The following is an 18,148-nucleotide window of genomic DNA, read 5'->3' as shown; positions in this document are numbered from 1 at the left end:
CCTTCTGTTTGAATTAGCACAACTGTGTTCGCATTGACCCTGCGTGCATAATGTTGTACAAGTGCAGATGAAGTCTTAACTACTGACGACGCCTTTTGGAACAATTGTTTTATTAATCTCCATTGCAGGATGTAATTTTAGTAAGCAACTACAAGGTTTTGTGCCTGTAATACTCTGGAAATTTTACGGCTACTTAAGCTTGAGTGTTTTTTCTTTCTCATTTGCGATGCTAAGTTTTTGCTAATGAAAGTGTCTTCCTGTTCAGGGTTTTTTTTACTTCTGATGAAGGTATATTTATATATACCGAAACCTTGGTCAAGAATTTTAATAAATCTTTATCCTGCAACTGTTTCGCTGTCATCATTTACCGTGAAGAATTTCAACAGTTGCTGTTCTAATTTAGCCTTTCGAATTCTTTAGTGTCCATCAAATGTGTGGCAGATGTTATTATACGGAACGATATATGATGTCGCTAGTGAAATAATAACCTGTCTTCTTTTGCTATTACTTTCTGTGCAAAATTCCGAATAAGTAATTGATGCTCATTTTCCTTCGAGTGAATATTTCGTGAAGCCCTCTGAATTTAACGTCCCGTCGATATCAAGATTATTCGCGACTGGACGCAGACTCAATCACGATGAGGGTGGAGATCTGGGTATCTGGTGAATCATCTCAGCATGTCTCGCAAATATATTTAGAGAAACCAAGGAAAAGGTAAATCCGAACGGTCAGATGGGGATGTGAACCCCGTTCTTCCTGTACCAGAGTCCATTGCATTAATCACAACGCCAACTCACTCATACACAGATTGGAATTTTGCACCTAAGTTTCGATTAACAGAAACATCAAAGATGGTCTCACTCAAATACCTACAGGAGAGGAAGACATACCATTGGCGACACAATCTGCCTACTATAGAAATTTTGTTTTGAAACAAACCTAAGCCTAGATGATTGCTTTAATTCTTCTTCCCGTTTCTACGCCATTCCAAGACCGTTTTTTATTTAAATTACCTGTCAAGTCCGCCTACAAATGCCCTCATTCCACCAGTTAGTAGGAAACGTGGTATATGGATTACAAAAGTAGTTACCACACGTTTCCTCGACTGTGCGACCTTGGTGTCGGTTCCAGTTGCTGAGAGCTGAGGTCCGTCCACATTCAGACCACGCCCTGAATCGCTTAACCTATGGAAACATGTTTCCGAACCAGTTTCTAGCACAGAAATAATATCTGCGATTCAGTCTGCTCAGAGTCGTTACAGTTCAGAGGTTTTCACTTCCTGAATATTCAGAAGCACTACTTAGAAACCGGTTGAATTACAGAAGCACCGGTGCTGAGCATAAGGATGTCAATGGCTTCATCGTAGTGAAATTCAAGACTGGCTTTTCTGTGTGTTTTACCTTCATCGTTCTCCGATACCTGTTTGATAATTGACAGTACTGATTTAGTTTTACATGTTGTGCAGCTTGTAACAGCTATAGTTTCTCGTTAAAAAAAAAAGCAGACAGAGCTATTTGTGGTTGAACTTTTTTCGAGTACGTGAGCGAAACCTGTTACCCAGAAAGGTCAACACATACATAAATAAATAAAAGCTCCACTACCTGGCATGTAGGCGTGGTGTAAGAGAATGTTGTTATTCAAACATACATGCCTGATGCGCTTTAATTGTATCCTCATTTGCGTTAGGCTAATTGTATTAGGTATTGGGAAGTAAGCTATCTCTGCATCGCCTTGCAATAATCGCTCCCAGAGTTTAAAGAGAAAGATGTCGCTCGATGTGCTATGTTGTTCCGACTAAAAACTATTATCCAAAATTAATTACGAGTAATTAATGGAAGTTCATCACTTTAAGACGTTATATTACTAAAACTTAAACAGTTTCGGTACTGGTGCAGTACCTACGCTGTGCGTTTCCTTGTATTGTGAAAATGACATGTACAAACGAGAAATGAGCGTTTTAGACTGTTAGAGTGTTGTGAGAAAGAAGTTTCCATATCAGTTAATGGATACGTATAATTTTCAGAATGAATGCAAAGAAATTCATTGAAGATAAGACAGCATACTTGTGTTGTAAGAGCAAACAACGTTCTCCTGGCCGGCCGGAGTGGTCGAGCGGTTCTAGGCGCTACAGTCTGGAGCCGCGCGACCGCTACAGTCGCAGGTTCGAATCCTGCCTCGGGCATGGATGTGTGTGATGTCTTTAGGTTAGTTAGGTTTAAGTAGTTCTAAGTTCTAGGGGACTGATGACCTCATAAGTTAAGTCCCATAGTGCTCAGAGCCATTTGAACCATTTTTTGAACGTTCTCCTGCCGGAAGGCAGGCGACAGCATCTTACTAAGTAACATGCACTGATTGACACTTATTAAGGAACAACTGCAATGCTACAGAACAACCGATATTTGCTACGGATAACCCGACCAATGACAGTGAAAGGAAATATAGAGGGCGGGACGTGATAACTGCAGCGAACTCTGTACATGAACGCTCTGTATGCATTCATGCAGTACGGTGTTTGACGAAGGTTTTTGTGGAACATTCCGTGTGGTACGGCAACATATTTGGAAGACATCATTTGAATGATTACGATTGGGAACGAGCAGTTTGACGACTAGAAACCGGTAAAAGTGTCACTATTATGGCCACAGTAATCTGTGTCCAAAGGTGTCACCTCACGCTAAAACAGGCCGCTAAGGATGTAAATGCTACGTGAAAGCATGTCGTTGGTAGCTGACGGACCAGTACTTCGCATGAAGATCGATACGTAGCCCTAGTGGCCGAAAGGAACAGCAATCTCACTCCTCGTCAGACCGCTGTACACCTTGCAACAGCTACCGATTGAGAGATCTGTTCCAGAACCATTTCGCAACGATTAGATGAGGCTTGTTTGTATGCTCGGATGCCTGCTAAATGCATCCCACTTCAACTACGCCATCGTCGAGATAAGAGTTCGTTGATTTTGGAAGCATGTTGGTTGGGTTCAGCGACAGTAGTCCAGAGCGATTTGCTGCGACGAATCCCGCTTTACTGTGGCAAGCGATTCAGGCCAGCAGTTAGTGTAGAGAGGAGGGAACACTTTACACACTAAGAATGTTTCTGAACGTTTTCGGAACGGCCTAGGCGTTATGGTGGGGGCAGTGTGGGGCGGCCTATGGAATATTGGTTATTATTGTGAAATATCTTTCCCGGCCGATGCACCATATGTGGGGCGGCGGGTGGAAATAATTGTTAATGAAATGTTCCTATGGTTTATTTAATGCTGTTGTTTGCCATTCTCAACACTGACTAACTACAATATTGGCAATCAGAAATGATTAACAAAACGTGAAGCCTGTTATTTGAATTCCTAGTGCTCACTTCAACTGAGAAATACACTTATAGCTCTGAGGAAGTAGGAGATTGTCTGGGATTCATAATCAAAAAACGATTCTTTCAAAAATGTTCACTATATTCTGAAAGTCACAGACCAAAAAGAACCCACACAATCCAACTACCAGAGCAGTTCAGAGTCTAATGCGCTGACGCAACTATAACTGTTCAAATTAATTGTTTAAGTGAATGCTCGCCATAATTTGATGATAATGTTCATCAAACGCCACGCTAAATAATGGTAGAATGTCTGTCCCGCGGCAGCATGTGAAAATACGACATACGCGAACTGAAGATAGATTATCAAAGTCGTCCCAGAATTAACACTTCACTCGAAAATGATTTCATGGTTACGCGTATCCCGAGCAACTTATTACGGCATCCGAGGCTGTTTATAGCAATGATACCGACGCGACTCCCGGCACAGATGGTGCTCTGATCAGCGTCTGGATAAATAATTACAGAGGAATTTCTCTACTTCCTGTCACATATAAGATTTTATCGGCTTGTATTCCTGAAAGAGCACAAGAAATGCTAGAACCCAAAATCTCAGATTTCCAAGCTGGGTTCAGGCCAAACAGATCATGCCCAGAGCAAATTTTAAACCTAAAATTAATCACAAGGATAAGGAAGATGCGAGGCAAGCCTACAGTGTATGTCTTTGTCGACTTCAAGAAGGCATATGACTCAATCCACAGACCCACACTATTTAGGATTCTTGAGGAAAAAGGATTGGATCGGAAAATACAGAAAATCATTCAACAGACGTTAACAAATCCAAAATCCAAAGTGAAATTTATGGGAAAACTTTCAAGACCATTTGAAATAAAAACTGGGGTTAGACAGGGTGATGGGTTGTCGCCTTTGTTGTTCAATGTAGTTCTGGATAGAGTCATGGAAGAATGGGAGAAGAAACTTGAAGAAGAAAAGTGCTGGAAACCAATTTCATTAGGAACCAAGAAACATAACCTAAGAATCCCCTTGTTTTGTAAATTAAACTGCCTTTTGCTGCTGCTATTTAGTTTATTTCTCCCATACGCGTTTCGCCTTTTCTTGTTTTAAGGCATCATCAATGGGATCTACAAAGATACATTTTTGTTTAGTTTTAGATTATCTTTGTAGATCCCACTGATGATGCCTTAAAACAAGAAAAGGCGAAACGCGTATGGGAGAAATAAACTAAATAGCAGCAGCAAAAGGCAGTTTAATTTACAAAACAAGTATTTATATGCTTGCTGCGGAAGATGGCCACGCAAACAAACTTGTTAAGAATCCCCTACTTAGCCTTTGCAGACGATCTCGCAATAATGGCAGATTCTAGTGAGATGGCTATAAAACAGGTAGAAATTCTAAAAGAATGTGCAGAAAAAGTCGGCCTACAGATATCATTTGAAAAGACAGTGTTTACAACAACAAATTTAGAAATTTCCAAATTACAAACAAAATACGGAGAAATCAACAGAGTACCATACTTCAAATATCTTGGAGAAATTATCTCGGAAAAATTTGCACAACAAGAAAGAATACAAAAAGCTCGTAAAGGTTTAGGATTAGTGCAAAACCTCTATAATAAAAAATGTTTATCTTTAAATGCAAAAATTAGGCATTACAATACAGTCATTAAACCATCAATGTTATATGCCAGCGAAACCTTGGCACTAAACAGGAAAACTGATCTAGAAAATCTAAAGAAAGAAGAAAGAAAAATAATTAGAAAAATTTTGGGACCAAGATGGACCGAGAATGGATATAGATTACAGAAAACATCAAAAATTGAAGAATATTCTAACATAGAGATAGACATGAGGAAAAGACGCCTTAAATTCTATGGCCACATAATGAGACTTCCTGAACACAGATTAACAAAAAGAATTGTAAAATACGTAGATTCTCTTGTTAATGGAGGAGAATGGATCCAAAAAGTTAAAAAAGATTTGGAATTAGCAAAAATTACTAAAGAAGAAATAGCTGCAAGGAACAATTTTAGAATAAAAGTTGAAAAGTGGGAGGTTAAACCAGAGACAAAAGCACCGAGAACCGGAACAAAATGGAGCGAAGAAAGAAGAAGTAAATTTTCGCAAACAATGAAAAACTGGTGGGCAAATAAAAAGAACCAGAAGACCAAGAAGAACGGAAAGTGAACCAGCTTTACTTAGCGTCTTCCACATGGGAGCTTTACGACTAATAATAATAAAGCCGTGGTGCGGACGGCTAAGGGAACGCCTGATTAAATTCGCTGTCCCGACTAGCCGCTGGGCTAGTAATGCACCACTTTAAGTTATTAAATAAATCAGTGCTTCCTTTGCTGATAGCCGATGAAGCTCTCAATTTAAACGTGCAATCAGCACACAGGTACGTAATCATAATAAAAGTCTGACGTGGCTAAGTCCAATACTTTGGGCGAGAGAATTAATTTAATTACACTACACGCAGTAGACAAGCTCTGAACTTGCCCTTTGGAGATACGCTATCGCTATAGTTTTATAGTTATTTAGTTGAAACTTCTTACATCTTTATGATTGTAGCGTATCTCCCTACTACTAAAATTTAAACATCCTAGCTTTATTTATTCACCTACTTAATCTATCTTGCTTCCTTAATTTTTAAGACAAAACCCAGAAAATTATGAATTTCAACTAAAATTTTAATTTGTGGGATCAGAACATTGTTTCTACTAAATTATTATGCAAACGGAATCTAAATATGAATTTTTAAGTTTCTAGCTCTTTTCTGTTGCGCCAATGATATTTACAGAAAAACGTGCAAATTCCAAAAATGGTTAAAGTTATTGCACTGATATTCAATACATATTGATTTTGTATTACTTCCGACATGTTAGAAACGTTTCAGGTTATTTACTTGATTTTTAAAGTATTGCGCAACATTTATGTCGTCAGAGCTAGTTACAGCGGACTGGCTGGCACACAATGGAAAGACTGCTGTGAATTTTATACGGCGTGAGTAGGCTGCTTCCCTACAGCAGGTATTATGCATAATGGCCGAACGCCACTGCATCTTTGGGCGAGGTACCGTTACAGCACTGCGGTACTCCAGGCAGAATTTTCTGGATCATGTTCGTCTGTTTAGGGGTGCTGTAGGTTCCGACTTCCTGTTTACGAACAACAATGCCCATCCACACGGGACCGCTGAAATTTGGGACACAATGGAAAGTGAAGATGCTGAACGTGTGGAAAGGCCTGTTTACTCCCCGGACTTAAACCCTGTAGGGCATGCGTGGTATGCTCTTAGTAGACGTGCTCCGCCTCCCCGAACTGTGAAGGAACTGAAAACAGCCTAGAGAGGATTGGCACAATATCCCACCATTTGGTAACCAGCATGAATAAATGGGGCAGAAAGTGGAATAGTGCCAGAATATATATTCCCCACGGAGAGTCCGATATGGACGTTTGTGTTGCGAGTTTGATCTGTGTCGAACATGAACGTTGTTCATGTATGTTATCCTGTTTTCCCAAGGGTTGAATTTTGTACCATTTTCCGTTACAGATACACCACTCCAGCTCTGTTACATGTGTGATATATTTCTTGTCGTACATCATTGCCTGTGATTGTTCCTGTCCAACAATGTATCTATTCAGAATAAGATTTTCACTCTGCAGCGGAGTGTGCGCTGATTTGAAACTTCCTGGCAGATTAGGCACGATCCATCCTCATAGCTCCAATTCTGCCTGTACCTCGTCTCCTGCCTTCCAAACTTCACAGCTCTTCTGCGAACACTGCAGAACTACCACTCCTGGAAGAAAGGATACTGCAGAGACATGGCTAAGGTACTGGAAGGTAGGAGGTGAGCTACCAGCAGAATTCAAGCTGCGAAGACGGGTCGTGGTCGTGCTTGGGTACCTCCGGTGGCAGAGCACCTGCCCTCGAAAGGCAAAGGTCCCGAGTTCGAGTCTCGGTCCAGCATACAGTTTTAATCTGCCAGGAACTTTCATTGTCTTTGTTCCTTAGCAATTGTCAAGCAGTGTATAAAGACGTTGAAAGCAGAGCTCCTGGCGAAGATATTCACGCTCGAGAGGTAATGCAAACGATTAAGGGAAGCCCTCCTGTGGAGAAAGTCAAACAGTGGAAGGACACAAATCTTACATGGCTGAAAAACACAATTCAGAGGCAGTCAATAGTTTTGTAAGTAGGCTGTTTAGGTTTTTATATTGGTAACGCCACATAGCGCTCTGTATGAAAATCACTGGCTGTGCTGTGTGCATTCTGTGGCTGGTTGGCATTGTTGTAATATTCGTTATTGTAGTGTTGGGCAGTTGGACGTGAACAACGCGTAGCGTTGTGCAGTTGGAGGTGAGCCACCAGCAGTGGTGAATGTGGGAAGAGAGATGACGGAGTTTTGAGAGCGGATGATCTGGACGTGTGTCCATCAGAAAGAGTAAATTTGTAATACTGGATATCATTTATGATGAATTTTAAACATTATTACGGTAAATATATTGTTTGCTCTCTATCAAAATCTTTCATTTGCTAACTATGCCTATCAGTAGTTAGTGCCTTCAGTAGTTAGAATCCTTCATTTAGCTGGCAGTATTGGCGCTCGCTGTATTGCAGTAGTTCGAGTAACGTAAGTGATTCATGAAAGGTATAGGTATTGTCATTCAGGGCCATTCTTTTGTAGGCATTATTGAAAGTCAGATTGCTGTGCGCTAAAGATATTGTGTGTCAGTTTAGTGATCATCAGAATAAGTAAAGAGAGAAATGTCGGAGTACGTTCAGTTTTTCTCAGATGTTTGAAAATCAAATAACGTAAGGGGCTTATCAGCACAATCATTCATAAATTTTTCTAAGGGGACGTTTCAGTTTCTTATGGCGCATCCACATAATGAGTCCCAAGCAGTAACGTTATACCATGCGTGGAGAACAAACGGTGAAAGACATGCCACGTAGCTACAATGACACAGATATCATTGAAGGAGTGAATAAACACATGCTGCTGTCCAAAAGCAGTAAACGATACCTGGAACTGGTGGAATCAAAAGAGAAAGGCAAATCATACTGCGGACTGTACTTTCGTAGCTCACTAGCGCGCAAGAACACGAAATTAGTGTATGGTAGGAGCGGTGTTTAAATATGTTTCGAGCCATCCAGGTTTAGGTGTTTAGTAGTCCATCTAGAACGGTTCAGATGAATGTGGAACTGGCACACCGGAGGAAGGTGGTGCAGTGGCGAGATGCTGGACTTTAATTCGGGTGGGAAACAATTCAAATTCTTGTCCCCCTATCCAGATTAAAGTTTTCCATAATTTCTCTAAACTTTTCAAGTTGGTGTTTCTTCCGAAAGGTCACAGCTAGTTTCCTTCCCCGTTCTTTCCAAACCCAACCTTATCCTCATCTTATGATTAACGGGAGGAAAAACAGATCCTATACAAAACTGGCCAGGGTACTGTTGCAGAAGAACCGAAAAGAACTAAAAATCTCCAAGACTGGTGATGTTTGGCAGAAGTTCGAAATTTATCGCGGACTTCAAAGACCAGCGGCAAGACACAATTCCTTCACTGCGCGGTAGCAATGGTATTATTACCGGTGACAGTTCCACTAAAGCGGAGTTCGTAAACACGGTTTTCCGAAATTCATTCACCGAATAACTAAGTGTTGTCTACATAGTTCCGCGTAGTCAGCGCTTACACAACTTTCCCACTAGAGCGCGCCCCGCTAAGCACAACAGCGCAGGCGCAGCGCTCGTCCGTCTCCTCTCTACGAGATGGCGCTGCCATAAAGACGGATCAAATTCTGCTTCCGCCGATACGCGTATTAATATGTAACGCAGCCAATGAGGTTGCTGCTAACGTAGAACCTTTTCTCCTCGCGGATCACACTCGCGCAGTGATACCTGAACGCGCGATTTATTATAACGATTGTACAGACGTCCGATTAGTCAGTCTGCATTAGTCTGTACCAGTCTGCATGGTCTCTACCAGTCTGTAGTCAAGTTTCAGCCTACGCCTAATAAGATTATCATATTCCTGTACATAGCCATGAAGAGAAACGTATAGACACTTTGTCAAGTATCAGAGATATGTGAGAATAAGATTAACTTACCAAGACCAAAGGAACTTCAGATTGTAGGTTGTAAACAGCATCCAGAATCAAGTTAAGTAATGTCTATATTTTACGTTACGTAATGCTTATATTTTTTATTATATTAATAAATGTGTGTGAAAATTAATCAAGTTCTGTTTAAAGTTGGTCACCGTCAATGTGCTACTCTAAGCGTGCAAGTGGCACTTCTATCGTTTGACCTAACGGCAGAAGATAAACACGCCACGATAAGACCACGAGACATATTGCTGACACTTCGTTAGAGCGACAAGTCAAATAATCAGATGGTATGTGTACCGAAGGTCTTACAGTACGCACACCACACTAAGTTAACATTTCAGATTTCGAATAACGAGAAGCAAAAACTCACAATTTAACAAACCAACTTAAACCTCTTAATGAAGATAAGTCTTCCGGTCCAGACTGTTCACCAAAGAGGTTCCTTCCTGAGTGTGCTGATATAACAGCTCCACACTTGGGAATCATATTCAACAGCTCGACCGATGAAAGATCCGTACCTAAAGACTGAAAAGTTTCACATTCAAGAAAGGGAACAGGAGTAGCCGCTGAATTACAGATACAAACCACTGATGTCAATTTTCAATGGGATTATGGAATGTGCACTAGCTTCGAACATCACAAATTATCTGGAAGTGAACTATCTGTTGACCAAAAGTCGACACGGGTTCAGGAAATATCTTTCTTGTGAAACACAAACGGCCCTTTATTCACACTAAGTAATGAGTGCTATTGACAGGGGTTCTAAAATTGATTCCATGTTTATAGATTTCCAGACGGCTTTTGAAACCATCACACACCAGAGATTTCTAATAAAACTGCGCTCGTATAGAATATCCCCGTAATTGTGCGACTGCATTCGTGATTTCCTGTCAGAATGGTCGCAATTCGTAGCCACTGACGGAAACTCATCGAGTAAAACAGAAGTGGTATCTGGATTTCCCCAAGTAGCTGTTATATGTCCTCTCCTAATCTACATAAAACATTTAGTAGTCGGTCTGAATAGAACTCTTCGATTGTGTGCTCACGATACTTTCGTTTACTGTTTAGTAAAGATCAAAATCAATTGTAAAAAGATTAGAGAAGATACGTGTAGCGTGCGAAAAGTCAGTTGACTCTAAGTAATGAAATAACTAAAAGGAATTTCGGTTACACGATTAATAACACAAATATGAAACGATGTCAATTCAACCAAATACTCTGGGATTACAATTAAGAATACCTTACATTAGAAGGATCACGAAAATAATGTTGTGGGAAAAGCGAAACCGAGACTGCGTTTCATTGACAGTACACTTACAAGGTGATACAGGTGCTTATGGAGTACTGCTACGCAGTATCGGATCCTTCCCGTCCCAGAAAAGATTCACCGAGGACATCGAAAAACTTCAAAGAAGTACAGCTCGTATTGTATTAGCGCAAAAGAAGAAAGATGGATTTGATAAGCGAGTTTAGGTGGCTGTCGTTAAAAAAAAAGGCGTTTCTCATTGCGACGAGGCTTTTCACGAAATTTCAATCACCAACTTTCTCCTCCGAATGCGAAAATATTTTGTTGAGTTTCGACTACATGGGAGGAAATGACCATCGCAATAAAATAAGAGAAATCATATTGCGCACGGAAGGATTTCAGTGTTCGTATTTCGTGAGAGCTATTCGAGATTGGAACGGTAGAGAAATGGAATGAAAGTGGTTCGATGAACCCTCTAACAAGCACTTAAACGTAATTTCTGAGCAGTGATGTAGATGCAGATATGGAGGGGACATTAAATCATAATTTTCGTTTTTTTCTGCAACACTTAAGAGCAAAATCCTTCAGTCTTTCCGATAGCATTTTCACTTTGTCGATGTACATCTCGAAGTCACAACTTCAGCACCAAGCGTCCAGTTGTTATGAAAGTACCTTCGTTGCGGTGGGAACGCACCAGAAACACGAATCTGCAAACTTTGTTGGTTCTTCTCTAAACGACTTCAAATTGCTCCAAGAATTTGTCTCGATGATTTAGGGAAACAGGAATTCTGAGTGAGGTTGGTTGAATTGCACTTGAACGTTGCCCATCCTTAATACCGTATCAGCCTCTGTGCCAATTTCCTTTATGACAATAGTAAGAATGGAGAATGAGCCGGCCGGGCGCTGTGGCCGAGCGGTGCTAGGCGTTTCAGTCCGGAACCGCGCTGGTGCTACGGTCGCAGATTCGAATCCTGCCTCGGGCATGGATGTGTGTGATGTCCTTAGGTTAGTTAGGTTTAAGTAATTGTAAGTCTAGGGGACTGATGACCTCAGATGTTAAGCACCATTGTGCTTTGAACCATTTGAAAATGAGCCATGTACGGAAAAGAAGAATGAAATGAAAGCAATATTTTGAAACAGAGGTCGGAATATCATATAGGGATTAGTTCATTGTAATCTCACACATAAAAGATATCGTCAGAATTTTCAGATACCCCTTTCTCGAGTATTAAAATCACAATGAAGACAGATACTCGATTCTGGCGTGTTGGTATCACAATGACGGCCCTTACATAACTGATCATGATGATGCAGCTGAGACTACTGAATACACATTGCCATAGTAAAAACGGTACTGGAAAGAAAATAGATGGATGTTATGACTATTATTTCACTGCCTCCGTTTTGCCAGGAGTAGCCACTATGACTATCACGAAATTTACTTTCCTCTTGCGAATTGGCTTCATTTACACCTGTTGTAGCCAACGAGGACCCTTTCTCCCCCTGGTGGGCTTTCGTGGTGGGCGGTAGGCGGTGAGGGTTTTAAAAACCATTTCATCAGGTTTTGCTAACATTTAAAATGAAGTATTTGGCATATAATTATCATTACAAAATTTAACTTGCTGCTGCTCTACTTTATAAACTTTGTAACGTAGAGTTACTTCCCGCTGCATAAATCACTATCAGTGTTAGGCCGGCGGGTGTTTAGAGAATTTTATCACTGACAGAGATACAGAAGTGGGCGGCAGGTACAAATGTTTGGCTACCTCTGATCTACACGTTCACGGGCTATTCCCTCTTACGCTCATGTGCAGTTAGCCCACTGGTACCCTTCTAACAAACACAACATTGTCACGACTGTGAACCTTCTTGCCCCTTCCATTAAATGCGCCGACATTCGTTGTGACGTCATGCGAACCTTACTTTAGCCTTACGCAAAGTCGATAGCCGTAGGCAAGCGAAAGCACTACGACCACGTGCCTGCGCTACCTTTGGAACGCAATAAAGCAACGACTGTCTGTGTGGCATGGACTCGACAAGTAACATACAGGTTTCGGGAGGTATGTGGCACCAAGTGTCTACTCTCAGACCGAGCAACTACCGCATACTACAGCACACAGCTGGCACTTGTTAGCGTCCCAGATGTGCTCCACTGAGTTCAAAAAGGAAGAAACGAATATTAGGGTTCCACGTCCCGTCGACGTCGAAGTCGTTAGAGACCGAGCAAAAGCCCACAATGCTGCCAGAATGGGGAAGGAAATCAGCCGTGGGGGTTAGTGTTGGCTACTGTCTTATCATGCCCTTACTATAGCTAGTCTAGAGGCAGCTCATAAGGTACAATGCATGCAGGTCAGCAATTGATATAAAGATCAGTACACAGGGTGTAAATTTTAAGTTGACAAACCAGAATAACTCGAAAAAAAGCTTCACACGAAAAAATAAAAATAATCTAAAGTTGATTATTTTCGAGGGGGACATCTGCTGGTGCTAAAATTAGCCCGCCACCCCAGCCCCCTGGAGGTGGGGAGGGAGGCAACTTTAAAATTTGAAATGGGAACTCCCATTTTTATTGCAGAATCAGATTCTGCATAAAAAACTATGTACATTTTGTCTTAAACATTTGTTTTGATCTTGGTAGTTGGCGCTGTAACTCAAGAAAATCCACGTTCTCATTTATGCGTGGAAAGTGATTACGGACAAATAAAAAAACACTTATTTACTTCGTAAATTTTGATTCGCTACAACTAAAACTCTCCGTCTCTCCCCATACGGTGGGTTTTGAGAGAGAGAGAGAGAGAGAGAGAGAGAGAGAGAGAGAGAGAGAGAGAGAGAGAGGAATTAAAGTTTTACAAATGTTGACCCAAATAATGTATTAATTTTTCCGCAGATTCGGATAAGTTTTGTTTGTTTCATGGTCATGAGGCCACACAACTTTTAATTATCAAACAAATCATCTGACTTGCCGAGCGAGGTGGCGCAGTGGTTAGCACACTGGACTCGCATTCGGGAGGACGACGGCTCAATCCCGTCTCCGGCCACCCTGATTTAGGTTTTCCGTGATTTCCCTTAATCGTTTCAGGCAAATGCCGGGATGGTTCCTTTGAATGGGCACGGCCGATTTCCTTCCCAATCCTTCCCTAACCCGAGCTTGCGCTCCGTCTCTAATGACCTCGTTGTCGACGGGACGTTAAACACTAATCACCACCACCATCATCTGACTAGCTAATTTTAGCGAAGCAATATTTACGAAGTAAATAAGTATTTTTTAATTATTCGTTTCCATTTTCCACACAAAAATGAGAACATGGATTTTCTTGAATTACAGCGTCAACTACCAAGAACCAAAATAAATGTTTAACACAAAATGTACGTAGTATTTTTTATATATAATCTGATTCTGCAAGAGAAAGTGGGGTTTCTCATTCGAAATTTTAGAGTTGTCTCCCGCTTCCCTCCCCCCCCCCCCCTCCTCCTCCGCAGGGGCTGGGGTGGCGGGCTAATTTTAGCACCGGCAGATGTCCCCCTCGAAAATAATCAACTTTGTATTCTACTCTCTTTTCGTGTGAAGCTTGTTTTTCGAGTTATTCTGGTTTATCAACTTAAAATTTACACCCTATATATGCGGTCCGTCGTGCCTCCCTACGTTGTCCCTACTGGCTCTTGAGCAGAAAGGTTTGACGACCACTGTCCTACCGCCATTGTACTCCACCGACAAACCTGTCCAAGGTCACCGCCTACCCAGCTTTGTAGAACAGACGCAGGTACGCCTAGGACTAGGAATATTGTTAAGAATTTCTGGTATCCGATTTGTAAGTGGCTCCCAACCTTTTTCGGTCATTACCCCTGAGGACAATCAGATAATAGGTAGTCACCCCCTCCCCGCGCTCCCTCTGTTGCCGCCCTCCGTTCCCCACATTATCATCAAATTTCGTACCTAACGAAACTGTAGATGAATGACTTTTCTTGGAACACTTTCATTTTTAAAGAGATGAAACATGAATGATATTGTGTGTGTGTGTGTGTGTGTGTGTGTGTGTGTGTGTGTGTGTGTCTTACAATGAATGACGAAGGAATTCGTGCTCTTCTGAAGTGCTGCCCACAACTCCTCCTCAGATAAGAAAGCTATCCACTGTGAGGGTAGGCACTTATCGCAAAACATGCTTCCCTTGCATTACTCCTGTCCATTGCGGCACTTCAAACTTACTTACTGCTCGTAAATCATTTTATTGCTGCACTCCTTCTCCTTACTTCTTCACTGGCAGAAACTGGACTACTTCAGGTGGTTGATGCTTTCTGTATAACCACTCTGATTATAGTAGTAATAATAAAACTCTGTTCAGCACTGACATTTACTGCTGTGTCGTGCCGTAAATTAATTCATTTATCTGCTTTAAAGTGAGTAATGAAGCAATTTATGCTCTACTGCAGGTACTATTTACAGCTTGGAGAAGATATTTTTTTGATATATTTAGCATTTGTTACGTATATGTCTCACTTTCATCATCAACGATGTAGGGGACAATGCACAATATATGTGTTTAGTGGGTGCACATATGAAGAATCTGCAACCTCCACCACATTAATAATAATAATGATCTTTTGAAAATAATTTAATTTCGTGACTGAAACACAGTCGAGTCGTTTCGTTTTTATCCCAACGAAAATTTCATTTTACCTCTCATGGCATAATTACCCCCAGGTTGAAACCTCTGCGAATTATCGATAATTAAAATATTTCATCGTCGTGCTTCGATATTTTGATATATCGATGTATTAGCAGAAAAAGTTTCGACGTACTATAACTATAAAATTATCGACTGAACATTGTAAATATACTGCCGGTTTTAGATCTGAAAATGTAAGTATTAATTTATTATTAGATAGTCTGTACATCTACAAGCTAGCAGCTTGCCTGTTTCCCTTAGAGTAAGAATTGAAAGGAAAACAATGCACGTTCATGCTTGGCGATAAGCACTTTGATAACAACGGAAACTGCTCGCAAGTGGCACAATGAAAGGTATTCCACGGGTCCGTCGTTCGGTTGCCTCATATATTTGGTTTGTCCGTTACACTTCATGTTGACTTCCTCGTTCTTTTCATTTCCATCAACGCCAGCGAGGTAAAAGTCACAGTGTCAAAATTGCATGGTGAAGTTAAACAGTTTCTGATGATAGCGCCGATTACGTCCGCATTTCCCCTCACATGTCTCCACCCGCCGCATAAACCAATCTTGTCATTTAGATATTTGTTCCTTATTTTCAGCAACTGTTTTTCAAGAACGCCGATGTGAAGAAATAGCGTAGCTGCCTTAAAAGTGTTGCATCCCTCCCCCAGTGCACAGTCGGACTTCTTTGTGCCACCTGTGCTTGCTTCTTACAGTCAAAGGGAAAGGCTGGACGTCATGAAAGCACAAAAAGTAGTACGACTCATTCGCACAGTGGAAGTAACACTATGTTGTATTACAATTTCAAATATTTACCAAAAGTGCGAGAAAATATAACATAAAATGTCATCCACAGATATTGCCATTTCGATATCAAAATATAGGGGAAGCAAATCTCTACTATATATATAGATTTAGCCTTAAATTTAGCAACTTCGCTACTATGAAGCCATCGCAAAACTGTACGAGGTTAAAGTAAAGCACTATTTCCATTTGTGTTGTAGTTATTGGTCTGGTGAAACTAATGAAAGATGTCCCACAGGTGTATCTGCAGTATTTTTCCACAATAACCAGATAAGCAAGGAAGTAATTTAGCAAAAAAAATATATAAAAAATGTTATTTACTACTTGGCCCAATATGTATTTTAAATTCCAGACAACTGCACAGTTTTCAACAGTAGTAGCAGAGATTTTAATTTGGAAAAAATGACAGTAATAACGTTAACTGAAACTGTATGAATGTGTCAGATAACCTACAAACTACAACAGTTACTATGTGGTCTCACTTAAATACACTTTTGTTATATTCTTTCAAAGAACAACACAGAAAACTAATCTCGTTTCAAGGTTAAGAAACGACTGATACAAACGACTAACGGCTGCCAACAATTACACAAACCTTTCTACATTGTTAATGGAAACGAAACAAATTTACTTGCATAATAATCCTTGCTTCTCTGGATGTTCTGGAAAACTACCGCAGTTACATGTTTTATTAGATTCACCAGACCAGTAACAACAAAATAAATGGAAATGGTGCTTCTTTACAGTATTGTAAAGGCTTCATATTAGCGAAGTTGCAAAATTTCAGACAAAATCTTTTACTATCCTTAACTCCGAAACTAAACACATCCCGGGTGAGTCACTAACTAACTCCGAAAGCATGATAGTAGATGAAAAATTTGTGGGACAAGTGTTGCATGGGACAGTGGGAGGAGGGGAGCATAATATGACGTTGGTTTTTTTTTGGTAGATGGGGTCGCTTCACAGATATGAAGGTCATCTTCCTTTTTTAAATGGGATACTATAGTTTGGCACTTATTTTCTGATAGAGGCTATCAAGATGAATCCAATGTAGTTTTTTCAAGGTCTATAAAGGTCAACGAAATTCAAAAAGGTGGCATGAACTTCCATTTACAGAAGGTGTTCGAAGTGATGACCATTGGTGTCAATGCAGTGCTGCAATCTTCTTATCATAGATTGAATGGCCCTCCTTGTCACTTCGGCACTTGTCTGAGCACATGCTCTGACAATTCTCTCTCGTTTATCGTGCAAATAGTGAATATTCGTCGAATACGGCGTATCCATCTAACGTGCCATTGACATGTAAACACCATTCGACGGTTTCGCAATACAACACTAATGGGAACGGTAAGACTAGTATCGTCGAATCAAGTGAATGTGAATGATGTATTTCTTCGAAGAACAAGTCGATATACTTCTCATTTACGGAGAATACCAACGAAAGATCAGTGAGCGCTAGGGACTTATACGCTGAAAGATATCCTCGACGCATTCACCCTACACGCCGTACATTGAAATATGCGTATGATAAATTGAGAACAACTGCATCTTTAACGCATCGGAAACATATCCGGCAAAGGAAAGTTATTAACGGGGGAACGGAAATTAGTACTTTTGCCACTTTGGTTCGAGATCCTTGTGTTAGTTCGCCTCTAATTGCAAGGGAACCTGGCGTGAGCCAGAATAGTATTGTTCGTGTTCTGCATCGCCGTAACTGTCGCCCTTATCGTATCAATCTCCACCAAGAATTAACTGGTACGGATTGTATGCGTCGCATTGAATTCTGCCGATGGGCTCAACTTCAGATTCAGACGGTTGACACATTTATTAATTTGATTTTATTTACTGACGAGGCTACATTCACGAACCATGGAAATGTAATTTGCAGCCGGCCAGTGTGGCCGAGCGGTTCTAGGCGCTTCAGTCTGGAACCGCGAGACCACTAAGATAGCAGGTTCGAATCCTGCCTCGGGCATGAATGTGTGTTATGTCCTGAGGCTAATTAGGTTTAAG

The 18,148-nt window shown here is 40.9% G+C and overlaps 1 protein-coding gene across 1 annotated transcript; it reads left to right on the top strand.

Annotated features, from left to right (window-relative positions):
* Nucleotides 1-4,282: 4,282 nt before the first annotated feature.
* On the top strand, nucleotides 4,283-5,561 carry LOC126272099 (uncharacterized). The gene is made up of 2 exons (XM_049974679.1): nucleotides 4,283-4,354; nucleotides 4,651-5,561. Exon 2 carries the CDS (start codon nucleotides 4,674-4,676, stop codon nucleotides 5,505-5,507), a length of 834 nt encoding a protein of 277 aa, XP_049830636.1. The 5' UTR covers nucleotides 4,283-4,354; nucleotides 4,651-4,673; the 3' UTR covers nucleotides 5,508-5,561.
* The last annotated feature ends 12,587 nt before the right edge of the window (nucleotides 5,562-18,148 follow it).

Source organism: Schistocerca gregaria, chromosome 5 (assembly GCF_023897955.1).
Source record: "Schistocerca gregaria isolate iqSchGreg1 chromosome 5, iqSchGreg1.2, whole genome shotgun sequence".
Taxonomy (NCBI): Eukaryota; Metazoa; Arthropoda; class Insecta; order Orthoptera; family Acrididae; genus Schistocerca; species Schistocerca gregaria.
The sequence above is the reverse complement of the archived record's forward strand: the minus strand, read 5'-3'. Positions and strand labels throughout refer to the sequence as shown.

Excerpts from the sequence above, each read along its gene's own strand:
- LOC126272099 (XM_049974679.1), top strand. The coding sequence starts at position 4,674 with ATGGCAGATTCTAGTGAGATGGCTATAAAACAGGTAGAAATTCTAAAA.